General features: G+C 32.7%; 1 protein-coding gene across 3 annotated transcripts in view; it reads left to right on the top strand.

Moving 5' to 3' along the window:
• Mf (myofilin) overlaps positions 1–15788 on the top strand; it is a 58453-nt gene that overhangs the window by 8066 nt on the left and 34599 nt on the right. For all 3 annotated transcript variants that reach the window (XM_081772050.1, XM_081772047.1, XM_081772049.1), the window contains exon 2: positions 15304–15446. In XM_081772050.1, coding sequence (XP_081628176.1) covers positions 15353–15446 — 94 coding nt within the window. In that variant the 5' untranslated portion in view covers positions 15304–15352. The remainder of the gene's footprint in view (positions 1–15303; positions 15447–15788) is intronic.

The following is a 15788-nucleotide window of genomic DNA, read 5'->3' as shown; positions in this document are numbered from 1 at the left end:
ACAAATTCTTGATCTGACTTCCTTCCTATATTCAACAGTATCTGTAGTATTATATTCATTTTCTTATTATAAGATAAATTCTAGATGAGGAGGGAGGGTGGATATTACTACTGAAAAATATATGTCACATAAAGAAGGCACGCTGGTACAACACTCATCTCTAGTGCGAGAGGGTCCCTGGTTCAATTCCAGAATGAGTTTGTGATGAATAATATCGTAATCGTGGGATTTCTTGAGAAGTTTCCTATTTCTTTGAGGTTCTCTTGTTTACTCATTTTACCAATTCTTTCATAGTAATTCACTATAATTAACCATCCATCTTCTTTAGCGTAAAGGGGATAAATGTAGGACACAAAACTGAAAATTTTAATTTCATTTCATATTTCGTATATTTTATATTATTAATTTTCCTCTACGTCTTTACATAACTATTACGTAAGATCGCTTCGCACACAAAAATTGTTCCCTTACCATATTGTTCCGCCTTCAAGAGAGTTGGAGTATAGGACCATGTCAGAGGCCCAGGTTCATATTTACATTGTTCGTTAACATATAATTAATCCTAGCTCATCTGATTATGGTAACTAAGGAACTTATTTTCAAAATTTTCCATTATTTTTCGAAATTCACTTTTCAATTATTTCTAAAACCTTGGGATGAGTTCGGTCGGACTAATCAACAGGTTTATACAAACGGGAAGTTTTTTCTGGAAATCACAATGTAAAGTTAGTTGTTTCTACTATACCCTCTTCGTTCATTCACTTCGGTATTTTTCATTTAGAAAGGAATATAAAAAAGCAGATGTCATATTTGCCTTAAGGGATTTTCTTCAAAACGGCACATTTTCAGAAATGCTGCTAAAGTTAAACGTTTTTTTACTTGTACTGAAAAATTAGTAATTGTGGAAATGTTCTCTTTTGAAAATAAGCTTCTCCATTATTATTCAGTGAAAGATCTGCCGTTCAAATAGAGGCAGAGTGAAAATAAATGCTGTTCTATCATGAAATGAGGATAAAATTCTCTGAAATGTAATAACTAACCAAATACTAAAATTGACGAGGCCGGAGAAATAAGTTTCCCTTGCAGAGAAATGACCTCTATCATTCAAGCCGGAGATAAATGTTCACAAAAGAAATTATTTCTTCTACATTCTCTATTAATTTGAAGTTTACTTAAAATCAAATCGTATTTAGAAATCAAGTCAAATATGATTCTACAACTTGGAATTGTGGACTGTATCTAAATGTGGTAACTATTTCCAGTATTCCAGTGTAACACTATGTTAACATCAAGTAAATACAAGAACGAAATATTACATAGAGCTTTTTACCTTCTCATCATTTGCTAAGAGAAATACGCTCATCGAAAAGAATATCATTGCTTCAACATTGAAGCCTAATAGGGTTGCCAACCATTCGGTAATTTACCGGACAGTTTGGTTTTTGACCTCCTTGTTCAGTGTCCGGTATGACCTCAAAACCGGACGTTAAAATGTCCGCTATTTTTTCCTCTTACTCTATTCTCTGTTCTATTCGGATTTTTTTTTTTAATTTTGTGAAAAGTAGATTTAGTTGAATCTGGATTCTAAAATGAACCACATTTGACAACTGGCTGATCACGGCCATAGCGCAATTCCATTCCGCAACGAATTTGTTCTTCTGTCGCAGTGATGTTATCGTTTGCTTATTCGCTTTCATATCGACCTGTCGTGCGCAGAATTTCCTACACAGTTGAAGGCAGGAAAATTTACTGAACTTATCAAAACAAGTCAACAAGAATACATTTTCAAGAGCGCAGCTAGCATTGCTTCATCCTCAGCTACATTTTCCAATTAAATAATCCAGTAAAAGGATGTATGAATTATGAGACTTTACCAGCCCCAGCTCAGCTGGTAAGACTCATTTTTCAAGTATATTTTGTGCGTGCCCTAATTAGTTTGCCAATTGTATTTGCTTTTCTGTTTTAAATACGAATTATTGATGGTAGACTACAAAAATTGCCGACTCAACCAAAACTGGAATAAGTACGTTTAATAAATGCTTGAAAAGTAACTAAAGTAATTAAATTCGAACTCCGAATCGCTCATTTTTATGTAAAGTAGAAATAACCACATTCAAATTGTTCAAATTTTTGACAAGCGATGATGTCACAATCTTAAGAGTATACGTACCCCAGAAGGGTGTCCGATATTTCCAATTACAAAAGGTGGCAACCCTAAAGCCTAATAGGCTCAAATACTGTATAATTATAGCTAATATACTTAAATTTTAATCAAAGGAATAATTAAAGAATTTCTAAAATTAAAATATTTTTCTGTACTAATATTATTTATACTGCAATCTTTCATATTATTTATAAACTACTGCAAATTATATTGGTCTCAACTATGGAATATTTTAACACTTTAGTTTGATTTAAAAATAAATAAATAACCCATTTTAGCATGGTCAATTTGAGATATTATGGCAATTTAAAGAGTTAAGTTCAAAATGTAAATAAATCTTAAGTTTCGTGTCCAAAGATTATACAATTTACACTAAAGAAAATGTAATATACGTATATAAAACTGTGTCATTCTTATTGGCTCTTGTGTTTTTAACAAGGGCATAAAGAACAATCGCTTTACGGGAAAACTAGGCATGACTGAAATTGAAATTCCGTCGATGGTATGTTGACATATTAAAATAGAATATAGAGAATAGAGGTGATAAAATAAGTAACCATTGGAAAGTACTAATTATTTTAATAACTACAACCCTGTAAGTTAATATAAAGAATTTAATTCTACGCCTTTTAATTAATTTAAATTTTTTGCATAAATCTGCATTATTACTTTGTGTTTTAATGATTCAAATTAAATATATTACTTTTCAAATAGAAATTCTTAATTTAGATCCAAATTAGTGATTACTGAGAATCAAATTATTATTTAGCAGTTTAACTTCGAATGATATAATGAGCTCAATAAGCAATCATTTATTGTAACACTAGGAAGTTCACCTTCATATTACCGCGTCAGTCAATATTTTACAGTCCTTTCCTCTGCATCATACATATTGAAAGTAAATAACAGATGCGTGTTCATTGAAGGTAAACCTACAACATGAAAGTTTCCTGACTTAACGACCAACAGCTTTGAAGAAATATGTCGTACTAGTGCAAAATTTTCACTCTCGTCATCTCTTCGCGTAATAAAATAAAATGTTTGTATTATGTATATCCATGTATCCTCATATCAAATTTCGTGTTGTTAAGTTCAATGATTCAAAAGAAACACGCAATAATATTATATTCCTCCTTTACTTCCTCTGTCGGAGTCGAATTTTCGAAGTTTGTGAAAGTGCATGAATTATTCGTATCCCGTATATCAATAAATCACATATATCAAATTTTGTATCTGAATATTCAATAGTTCAAAAAATATTCCATTTGCTCCAACCATACTAAATTTGTACAAATAAATGGCATATTTGTGTTATGTAACTCGATGTCGTTAAGTGGTTTGAATGGAACACATGATAGTAAAGAAATTTGGCAACTCCGTACCTTTCGGAATGGAATTAAAATTTGGCTATGTCTGTAACCTGTTGCAAACAATGACTAGTCACCATTGCAAAAATTATTCCGATACAGAAAGTAGTTTTAGCGTAATGACGGAACACAGACAAATGTTTCTCTCTCTTTTTCATAAACTACTACTCCATTTTTTTTTCCAAAGTCGCTCCAACACAATGATTTTCCATATCTAACTAAATCATTTTACGGCACTTGTAAACGGTAGATCAGTCCCATTTCATGTGCTAGAATCAGGGCTGGATTAACCCATCTGGAGGCCCAGAGCTAGAAAAAATATGTAACCCCTGCTGACTTCAACTAATACATTTCTGTGAAAGTACAGCAGGAAAGTTAAGAGAGTATGTTTCATATTTCTGTCATATTTTATTTTATGACGATGATCGTATCTTCATGATTATTTTTAGATAGCAAGTTGAGCTTTTGATCAGAGTGGAGGCTCCTGTCCACCTAGAGGCCGGGGGCTATAGCCCCCTAAGCCCCTCCCTTAATCCAGCTCTGGGTAGAATCAATGCGTTCATGAAAACTGTCAAGTTCTCTTAATATGAGTCTTGCTAACGTGCCGCCTCTATCACAGATGTCTTTCTGCCAAATTTGAACAATCACGAGAACATTTAAGAAAAGAATTATCTCCTGGAGTCAAAGCATTGTAAGTAGCCTTTAATCATCTGGAGAAAATGTACTTTCCAATGGTTAAATAATTATCTAATTTGGTTGAATAATTTAGGAGGACATCTAAATTTTTTTCTTTCATGACAGTAGAGTAAAAATTAACTATTATCATCACCACCACTATCAAGTTTGATTTCATCATTGCTCTATACCAGATTTTAGGAGAAATACATCTACCATGATGTCATCTCGCTAATTAATCTACAAATTCAATCAATGGCAATGAAACAGTTCAGTAAAGGAGTGTTAAGAGTTTTGTTTCGATAGTATCTTGCAGCTATCATATACGTTTTCGTAGCAAACTTTCACGTAATAAACAACTTAAGTTATTTAAGAAACATTCGGACTTTTAAAGTGATGGAATCACTATAAATTTTAACTTCAATCGGTTTGTTCGCTAAGATTTTCGCAGATTTTGCTGCCATTTGAAGAATGTTAGTTATTTTGTCTTTCCTTTCTACAATATTCAAAGTAACGAAAAAAATCACAATTTTGGTCTGTATTTACAAAATCCATCAAACACAGACCTAAAAATTAACGTGAAATTCTAACTAATATGAAAGCAAGCTTTCGATTACTACAAGAACTACATGAACTCCCACCGGGAATATAATTCGGCTCTTTAACATCAAATGCCAAGAGGAAATCCAGTCACTTCTTAGACATTGTTTATCAGTTATCAATTCCGCGAAGTAGTAACTAGATGGAAAACAACGTACTCAGTGACAAATGATCACTTGAAGATCTTAATCATATTATCTAGTTCTAACACTTAATACTGTATTAGGTATAGGGGGCGCGGTGACTCAGTGGTAGAGCGTTCACCTCCGGTGCTTGGGGTCACTGGTTCGATCCCAGCTCGCGCCGTGTAGACTTTGTGGTGGAAAAACACCGTGCTCGTGGGTTTTCTCGGGATTCTCCCGTTTCCTCCCACTTTCTTCATTCTACCAATTCATTCATTTTCTCATCATCACCGTCTCCTTTAGCCTAACCGGCATAACGTGGGACGTAAAACTGAAAGATTTCTTTTTTTTTTTTTTTGTATTAGATATAGGTTCTCTGGTTTATGCAGTAGATTTTGAGGATTAACTTTACAATGCCCGCTCCAGTTCGTATCCTTACGCAGATATGAGAAATTACAATCGATTAATTTTGACGAAATGAGTCTAAACTTCTTCAATCCTGGTATAACTCGACCCTATCCTACTCTACTCTACTATATCTTTTTAAAGCAGTCCTACTTAGCAATGAGCAGCTGCAGCGTGTATTGAAAATTAACCGATTTTGGCAAGTATTTACCGGTAAAGTTGATTTCGTCCTCATTCAACATTTAAATATCACTTTTTTTGTCTTGCAATGGAAAACTATGTTTTACGTCATTTGTATAGTTTCCATTCGGTAATCAAACAGTATTTTTACCTCAGGCTTGAATAATCCGTAGCCAAAAGGATGAAGATAGAAGTACATGTACAAGGCAATTCTCCATAATTTTTAGATGATTTTAGATATACGTGTAATTCTTTATCGCACTGCGGAGCTTCGTTCAGCCAATTTCGTTGTAGTACATACAATTGACAAGTATGATAGACATACAACACAGTAGCTCACTGGTACACCGTTCACCTTTAGCATGAAGGACGCAAGCTGGATGCCAGCTCAGGTAAACTTGTGGTGAACAAAATCGCGTTGGGGCGAGCTTTTTTTGGGCCTTCTAATTTCTTACTACTTTCTCATCATCCCTATTCTTTCATTCTCGTAAGCTCACGTTAATCGACTATCTTCTTAAACTTAGAACTTACTTTTTATTTAAATGATCACAACAAAGTCCAAAGTAAAATTAAAAATCAAGGCAAATTAACTCTAAGCGATACCTAATAGCAGTAGTTCACCGGGTGGTTTATCAACCATCCTCCTGAATAAATGGAAGTTGTACGAGAGATGTCAATCCATTCTCCAATCGAGAATGAAATGGCCAATGAAAAACTGAAATCAACGATTAGCCGATCGAGTTATTCGAAGTAATTTTCAGATATCCTTTCAAAATGACTATGTCATTACTCGTGTTCTTTACATTTATTCTGCTCCTAAGAGAACAGAATCTCCATCTTTCGATTCACGCAACCGCGAGCGCTTGAAATCCATAGTCAAGAAACTATGGTAAATGCAGTAGGTATAAAGGATCATGCGACACTTACATTTATAAATGAAGTATCAATCCTGATAGTTGAAGCTGTCAGTATTCGATATATGGACTATAAATAGCAACTGGTAACGTCAGCGTTACTCGTGAAGATGTTAACGAATCGACTGCATTAACGAACTCGACTGGGATGATTGCTCTGGCAACAGACAGAATGCTGGTAGTTGAAGAAACGGTAAAAGTGGATCTGAAAAGGTAGGAGGACTCTCGACGTCACGCCGTCCTCCGTGCCTATTTTTGCTCATTGTATGTTTTTTAGAAAGTGGGGGACACCATAGATATTTTTGGAAGTGGAGGAACGACGTGCGACTGCGTTCGTTTTCGTTCAAGAGTTATCGTGTGGAGTAATGAACGGACGGACAGATGTATTAACATTATAATCCTATAAAGCTCACAATTGTAATTCTAATAAACCGGTATGTGACATTATAACTGTTAGATATCGCTTGGTCGATAGGTTGGTTGTCCATTGTCATCGAAAGGTTTAACAAAGGAAATTCAGTACAAGGTCAAATATTCTACTTCTCCACCTCCTGTTTGCCTTCTTTTTTATCATATTTATTAAATTACATGTGCGATACGATTGAGGTTATTTACGATACTAACACTGGACCAATATAACTGATAAAAAAAAAACTTGGAACCTACCCATACATTGAGGAACTGAGACACAAATTGATTAGTTCATTGATTTTCAGAGCAACTATGTATTTACATTATTTTTTTTTTAAAAAAAAGAATATATTGTTTGCTAAATTAATTAATGAATACCACTTATTCATACCAATACATAAGTGTATGTATTGTTTTGTGGAGCTTATTTAAAGTATAGAAAACATATTCTTTGTCAAATCACGGGGTTCAATTTATTGAACATAGATTGCAGTAATCTTTCAAATTAATCAATACGAACGTTGCATTAATTTTCCCCATAATTTCGCAATTTGTATTTTCCAAGAAATTTAATAATAATTTCAGTTATAATGTCATTGGTTTGAAATTATAATTTCTGATTATTTTGAAATATATTGATTTTTTTTATAAGATGTTAAATGAAACGTTTATGGATTTTGTATTGAAGTTCAGGAAACTTTCGCTTCAGAAAAGTAACTTTATGCACTAACATATTTTCATAACGATAAATTATGTTTTTGTTTTTCCATAAAATACAAACAATTTTACTAATTCCATTCACAATTTGACTACTACGGAACCTACTATTTGTGCAATATATTGAAATTTAAGTGAGAAATTTAACCATGAATTCAATTATCATAATAAATAAATGACTATTCATAACTAGTGTTAGATTCCATAAGTGAATTCAAATACTTAATTATTTGTATTATGGACGTGTTACATTTTTCGGAGCAATTTTCCAAAAATTAATTCTTTTTAACCGACTTTAAAAAAAAAAAAGGAGGTCCTCAATTCGACACATACACGCATATATCTCCCCAGGTTGTTCCGTGTAAATTTCAATAGCAGCTGTTTCTTCGGAGCTAGATCATGAAATTTCTCAACGGTTGAAGCATTAATACCTATAATTTGTTTGGCTTAGTACAGACTTCAAAAGTTTTATAGATAATAGTACTAGAACTTGATCAATCTCACATGGGTAAATATAATATTTTAAATATAATAGGTCCTTAAGTAGGTAGATTCGTAAAGTCAGCTTTATAATAAATTAAATTAATACTCATTTTCTTAGTTTTAACACATCTTATTTATTTTCTGCTTTTTAGCGTTTTTTAAAAGTAAACTCTCTTTTCTAAATATACCTATACTTTATTTGAATTTTCATTCATTTGTGAATAAACTTTGTTATTGCTTCTTCATACTATATGTTGATTATGCTGATCGAGAAGTAGTACACTATAGACCGGAAATGTAGATACTGCGCAAAAATGATTAAAAGTGATTAAAAGACTTTCAAAATATGGATGTAAAAAAGAATGAAGAAACTTAGCTGGATTGAACGGAAACCAATAAGGAAATGGTATAGGCCTATTTCCTTCCATAGTTATTGAAAGGGAAGTAATATTGGAGGTAATTTCCACAAAGAAACGAGATAGTTATGATATAGTTTAATGAATAAATTAATTTTGAGAGACGTAATAGAAGGCATAGTGGAAGGAGAAGTAGGGAAAGAGAGAAAACTACAATTCATGGATTGTATTAAACGCCGTTCAGTACCTACTCCATCTTTGTTATTTAGGTCATTGTTTTCTATGAGGAAACATTTATTTTCTTTGAAACAAACAGTGATTTTAATGGTTTGATTTTGCTTATTTCTTCTTCAAGTGTAGTTAAATGTCCTTCCTTTGTCAAAATGGACTTTTCTTAAAGATAAATTTGATATTACTTAAATTAAATTTAATTTATACATTTTAAAATTATACAATCCATTGCAGAATTTAATTTTTAGAAAGTAAAGGACTTTAAGTAGTTTTTTTTTCAAAAAAAAAAGGAGAAATTAGTAAAACCAAAATACTAAATTGTAGTTCATTTCAAAGAAAAGAAAAGAATATTTCTCAGTATAAATCAACGGGCTAAAAAGCTAAGATGGCACAGATAGTCGACACTTTTAAGAAGGGACGTTGAAACGTCAAGATGAAAACTGAGAATCGTGGTGCATAAGGGATTCTCAATTGTTGACCAATGACCTGCCATTACTAACACAATACTCACAATGTCGATTATGACCTGTTACATATTGAGACATATCTGAATTGTCCCAGTCCAAAATATATCTATTAAAAGCTTCGTTGATGAATTCGCATCGTATCTCCTTCCTGAGTTTACTTTTCTATACAATGGGTTGTGCCACCTTCTTCTCGGAATAAAACTGATTTACTTCTCAACGCCAGGCCAGACTACCCTAGTTACAAACATAAAATTTGAACGGAATACTCCCTTTGTTGCAAAAGCAAAAGATAAGAAAGGATTGTTTGAAACACATATCTTGACAGGGTGTAAAGGGGAGTTCCCTTTTGCTAAGAATAGAGCATCTCACGACTTCCTATAGTTTGGGAAATTAAACTCTGCATATAAACTCCTCATTACAATTAACCGAACGTATGTTTCAGCATTTTCAAAAATTCCGCTCCTATAGCGGACAGTTTATATGATATTCTAATTTCCGATCTTATATTCATGAAAAAAACCGAATATTAAAATTCGCTGAAGTTGGAGATATGAAATACAGTACACAAACTCTTCATTAGAAATGAATGAACCTTTGCTTAGCGTTTTTGAAACTTATTTTTCTAAGACGAAAAGTTGGGTAATGTCTACAATATTCAAATTTACGGTTTTATGTTCACTAACCTTACTTTCCCGTGCGAAGAATAAGCACTTCTGCTATAGTAGTAAATCTTCATATTATTTATATTTCTACTTTTAAAAATATCGAATGATTCATCTAAAGTAAGAGCACAATTTCCTAGAAAATCCAGCTATCTTCTTTATACATACATATATATATAACATATATGTCTACTACCATGATACTAATTTTTCCAGAAATTTCTGGTAAACATTTCCGTACGATTAACTTGCTTTAGTATGTTGACGTCAGAGCTATATGGTCATAGCCAAATTTATCCTCGACAAATCGAAATCCAGGCCAGCAGCTTAACGTTATTTTAAGAATGAAAATGCTTCTTCTGCCAACATCATCTGGCTACGACCAGCTCTTGAAATATCTTCCTCTTACTCTACTGACCCTAATTCTAACTTCTTACGGCACACTTGGACTCTCTTCTAGCTCATGTCAACAGGTAATTGTTTGTACCTATTCAAGGTCAAAGGCAAATAAACAAACGCTTACTTTTTACTATTGTACTTTTGCACTCATAATATGTAATTATCTTTGTTGTGTCCTCTTGGCAACTTCTACAGTGGTAATTGAAACTTAAACAAAAGTTGGTATCCTTCCTGTTTCTTGAAAGTACAATGGGGTACAGGTGACTAAATTCTCGTGTCAGGGAGTACCAATCGAAAATAAACTTGAAACACATTCAAGACTCAGCATGATTTTCAATTCATTATAGCAACCAATGGCAATCACCTTTATAGTTTCAGTTGAAATGTTTCGTTCGTGAAATAAGGGTGTTCATCAATGCCAAGGTATATTAAAATGTGAACCTTTTCTATTTCTATTCTTTAAATATTTTGATTGTATATTTTCATTCGAAGGTAGAGATTCCATGAAAACTTTTCTTATCTCTTTCCAACCTCTGTGGCAACCCTATCTTTCAAAACATTCTTCCAAACAGATGTTCGTAGAGACCTTTTTCAAATTATAATGATAATTATAGTGACAGGAATTTCCATTTCCTTTTTATTTATTTATTTATTTTAATTATATGCTAAAATCACTTAGTTAAATGTTCATTGGGTTCGTAGTGGACATATTGTTTGTCTACAAAAAACTAAAACTACTTAAAATTTCAAAGGAGAGTTGTATGAGATTACAAAATCTACTACCTCCACAATATTGTGGTCACAAAACATATTATCTTCACAAAAATTACAAACTTTTTGTTTTATTTACAAAGACAAGTGGCGCCAAATGAGCTACTACTGCAAAATTTATTATCTCAGGAAGAGATATCAACACAGTATTGTTAATATATTTGAAACCATACGTAGATCCAAGATGATAGAGCGAAATACTTTTCGCAGGATATTTAAAATTTATTTTCTAACATTTGTTAATATTCATAATATTTGTTTTCATATAATGTCATGTAACTATATTGATAAAATTTATAAAACAATCCTCTCTCGAGAATTCTTGCAATAGTCTGTATTTCGTTATAGGTCTCTCTTAACAGGGAAATTAGCAACAAAAATCTACGTAAACCTTACTGTCTCCACTGGATGTAAATTACGTAAATGTCTTATTTGCTACGTTTGTAAGTGTGTTTTCCTGCAAATTGTTTAATAATGACAATTTATATCCAGATATTGAATAAGAAAGAAAGATATTTTGGGTCTTAAATATTTGTACTAACTTCAATTTTTTAAAAAAAAAAAAAAACTTTTTAATAAGCAATGTACTTTAGTTGACGCCTTCCTTCACCAATAGCTACTACTGACAAAATAGTCTAGTAACCCCACACATACAAAAAATCAAATTGGCATTCATAGAGTTGCACAATAAACTAATTTCATCGTAAGGTTACAAAACCTGTTAAGTGAAAATGTAATGCCAATTGACGAATATAGCTAACTGTTGATTTCAAAGTATTTGAAAAAGTAAAATTATTATTATTTTATTTAAAAAGTCACGCCCTTCCCTTCTGTGAGATGCTTACAATGACATTTTCTTGACTTACCAAGATCTTGGATATTAAGATACTTTTGCAATTTGTTCTGCATCAATTACAGATAAATTTAATTCAGTTCATTATCACAACTTTGTTAATGTATAACAAGCTTAGTAATTTTATAATCAATTGTGGTACTATGATCGGTGTTATCTAATGCATTAACTCATAGTATCACTTCCTCTCTCACGTACGATCCTTAATAATATTGTAGTATATTTCCTCCATCTCCATCAAAGCATCACTCGTATGTTGAGCATTAGTGTCTTCAGTTCTGCTACTAACTTGTAAGTTATTTTATTCGGTGGCAATTCTTCACTTACCTTCATCTATCAATACATAGCAACCAATGTTAATTCTCTGGAGATTTTTTTCCTATCTGCAATGAATAGATCAAGCATAACATACACCTTGCATTATTTGTTTTCGGTGAGTTCCAAAAGAAACATGATACATTTGGAATTTACAATGTTTATGTTTTGGAAATAATATGCTGAGAGAATTATAACTATTGTCTATACTTCCAAAACAAGAAACGTTAGAAAAATAAATAGATCAAACTAATTCCATGAAAATAAGTATGAATTATATACCAGCCTATGTTTTGTTTACCTGGCAGTAGTGGCATAACTACAATAAAGCAAGTGGATCAATTGCTCCAGGATGCAAGGGCGAAAAAAAACAGAATACGGAAAACTGTTCCTTATGCAAGAAATGTTTGAAAACATTTCAAAAGGTACGCTATGACTATTAGCAGTTAATTGGCAACAGCCGATACCGGGGATGGATCCAGGAATTTTTGAGGGGAGCGCAGGTCTGAAAAATAAACTTGAGACATTTTGCGATATTTGGTTCGCTAACTAAAAATGTGGACTGCAGTGCTTCAAATACGGATTTATCTCCACCCTTATGGAGGCGGTATTGAGAAAAGCCATGTTGTTCAACACGAGAGAATCCAGAATTACCATGAATGGAAATCTACAATGAGTGGAGAACGCACTCAGAATCTTCCTTTTGAGAGAAATTTTAAAACTTTTTTTTTTCCACAGCCTTTGAACAAGCGCTTCAGTAGAGACTAATTTATGTATTTTACTCCTCATGGAGGAGCGCGTAAGCCCCGCGCCCCCTTTCTGGATCCCCACTGGGCGATACCCGGACAATCGCCACTGCAATGTTTGTCTACCTAGCTGCCTAGTGAAAGTTTTGCATAATGAGTCACTGCAATGAGCGTGCGACGCCCCCTCCCGAGTTCCACTCCCATGCGACAATAAAACGAAAGTTGGACCTGTTTGAAACCTAGTTGACACTTATAAAACTATCCTGTACTCCCTACTTACATTAAGAATTATAAGCAATGATATCATTCTACCTGTAAAGTATAAAAGTAGCAGTTTGGATTAAGTACAGTAAACCACTTTAATTAAATTTCCTATGAACATAATTCATATTAAGTCTGTAACGATAACTTAGAAAAAAGATAAGTAAAAACTTTAGGTTTCTTAATATAAAGAACTTTGTATACTGTTAGTATATATATATATATATAAATAACGCAGCAGCTAAAATGCGTGGGACAGGGGGCGGGTTTGAGTAAATCGATGATCGGTCGATCCAGGGCGCAGTAAAACTAGTTACGCCACTGCCTGGCAGCCATACTGTTTAGAACAAAAATGAAAAAAAATGAAACCTTGTGCTTATGCTGCCACCGGAAGCGACGAAATTACTTGACTTATCCATACATCGTCTCCCGTTATCTACAAATATGAACAAACTAAAAACTATTACATAAATCGAATTTATATACAGTATATTTGTACCTTTCTGCAAAATTACAAATATACTGTGCGCAAGAACATTTGAAAAAAATATTTTAGTGTCATCTGGCATGATCTATACCCATCATGTTCTTTTCGTGAACCTTTAAAAAAATGTTGGTGTTATAGTCCACGAATGCCTATGATTGACCATAATGGTTTCAATTGTATGGTACATGATGAAAAGTGAGAACATCAACCTTTCATTGCTATTATACCTGGGTCTCTAGGCAGGAGTTCGCCTGTTCTTAATTCAAGCATCTCCTGTTTCCCTTATGATACCCAGCCTATACCGGAAATTCTGCACTCCCACCGGAAATTCAAATACGATATAATTCACATCAAAAGCACATGCATTAACCAGTATGATACAAGAGAATGCAACAACGCTTCTGTTGATAACGTGTATAGAATTAATTTTCCAAATAAAACTAAACATTTCGCTGAATTAGCCATTTTGTCAACTAATCAACCTACTTGGAGAGACTTTAGATACTTTCTAATTAAATTCTTTTCAAGAACTCTGCAGAAAGCAGTTTTGAGACTAAATATAATTTAAAGTTACTTTTGATACTCAACACAATTACATATGATATTATTTCATTTCGTTTACATGAACTTATATTTGAAGATTTTGATGCTGCATAGCGTATTGTCTACTGTTCAATAAGATGAGTCTCTTCTTCCGTGCGAGAAACCTGAGTTCGATGCGCTATGCAAGTTTATTTTAAGCTATGTCTATGTCTCATATAACGTCAGTGCTGGAAAGATAAGTTAAATACTAACCAATCAATCAACCAACTGTCAATGGCTTACAATAAAAACAACATACCATGCTTCCTGATAATATCGCAGCCATGCTGTTTCACCTTTGAAAATAATAGAAGTGTAAATTAATAATGAAGATGAAAACCTTCAGCAAATAGTAGTAACAAATTATTCATAAAATTTTCAAACATTTATTGCTTATTTCCACGGAAATTTAAAAATGTATTTAAAATTTTATCCTTGCCCTTATACTAAAAGGAACAAGAAAATTGATATTTTCGTTACGGATTTATAATACTAGTCTTTCTTATCCACGTATGCCCATTGTTAAATCCCTTTCTTTTCGAAAGATATATATATATATATATATATATATATATATATATATATATATATATATATATATATATATATATATATATATATATATTTCAATCCAAGATTTGTTTTATTTAAATACCGACGTTTCAAGAACTGATTACGGTTTTCATTCTCAGGGTACAACTAAAAAATTTGCTCGGCAACCATTATATTTCTTCATTTATCGTGTTTGATTATATCTAATAGCATAAAACAAGCTATTGAATATTAGTCCCAAATATTAATGAGTACTTTTGTAATATCGCACATCAGGTGGAAGAGTGTTACAACTCAAAAAATGAAAATTTTGGGTTATCATCGCTCAAAAGAGAATACTAACTCTACCTGCATAAACGTAACTAAACAAATTAACTCCTAGATGGCAGAAATACCAGTATTCCAGGGAGCAATTTCGGTACAATAACGAACTTTAAAAGTCGTGTTCCCGCAAATGTGTAATTTTGACTTGTAACAGTCTTCCACCGGATGTGCGATATGTTCCTAAGTTGTGATTATTGTTATTAAATAGAATTAAAGGTATCTTGCTCCCATCGCTTAATTCCATGTATTTTCTTTTCAGAGTTGTCCCTTTGTGTGTGGTGCAGTAGTGAACTAGAAACTCCATAAAAATGCTTCTTAAACAACACCTTGATCTCATAGGCCGCAACGAACCAATCCAGAGGAAGGCCAAGTTCTGGCAATCATACGTTCGCGCATTGAAGGGTAAGAAAATACAATCTGGAAATGTAATTACTGTGTTTCAATGATTTAAATGAGTAAGATACAAACATAACAAAGTTTTGAAAGATTATGGTACAGTACTTTTGTCGTTTTTCTCATAGTGGTAGAGATTATTATGAAATGTACTATTCACTAGTATACTGCAATATATACGAAAGAAAATAGGTGGAATTTTATAATTATGGTTGTATAGACAATAAGCAGGAATATTTACCATGCCTTAGGAATTATTGACACATAATATATAAGTAAGGATTTAGATATACAATAATTGTATGTAAAGCACATACAGGTATATCAGCATCGTATGGACTACATGGAATT

The sequence above is a fragment of the Thermobia domestica genome, chromosome 9, assembly GCF_964235325.1.
Source record: "Thermobia domestica chromosome 9, izTheDome1.hap1.1, whole genome shotgun sequence".
Classification (NCBI taxonomy): Eukaryota; Metazoa; Arthropoda; class Insecta; order Zygentoma; family Lepismatidae; genus Thermobia; species Thermobia domestica.
This window is presented reverse-complemented; position numbering and strand designations above follow the sequence as displayed.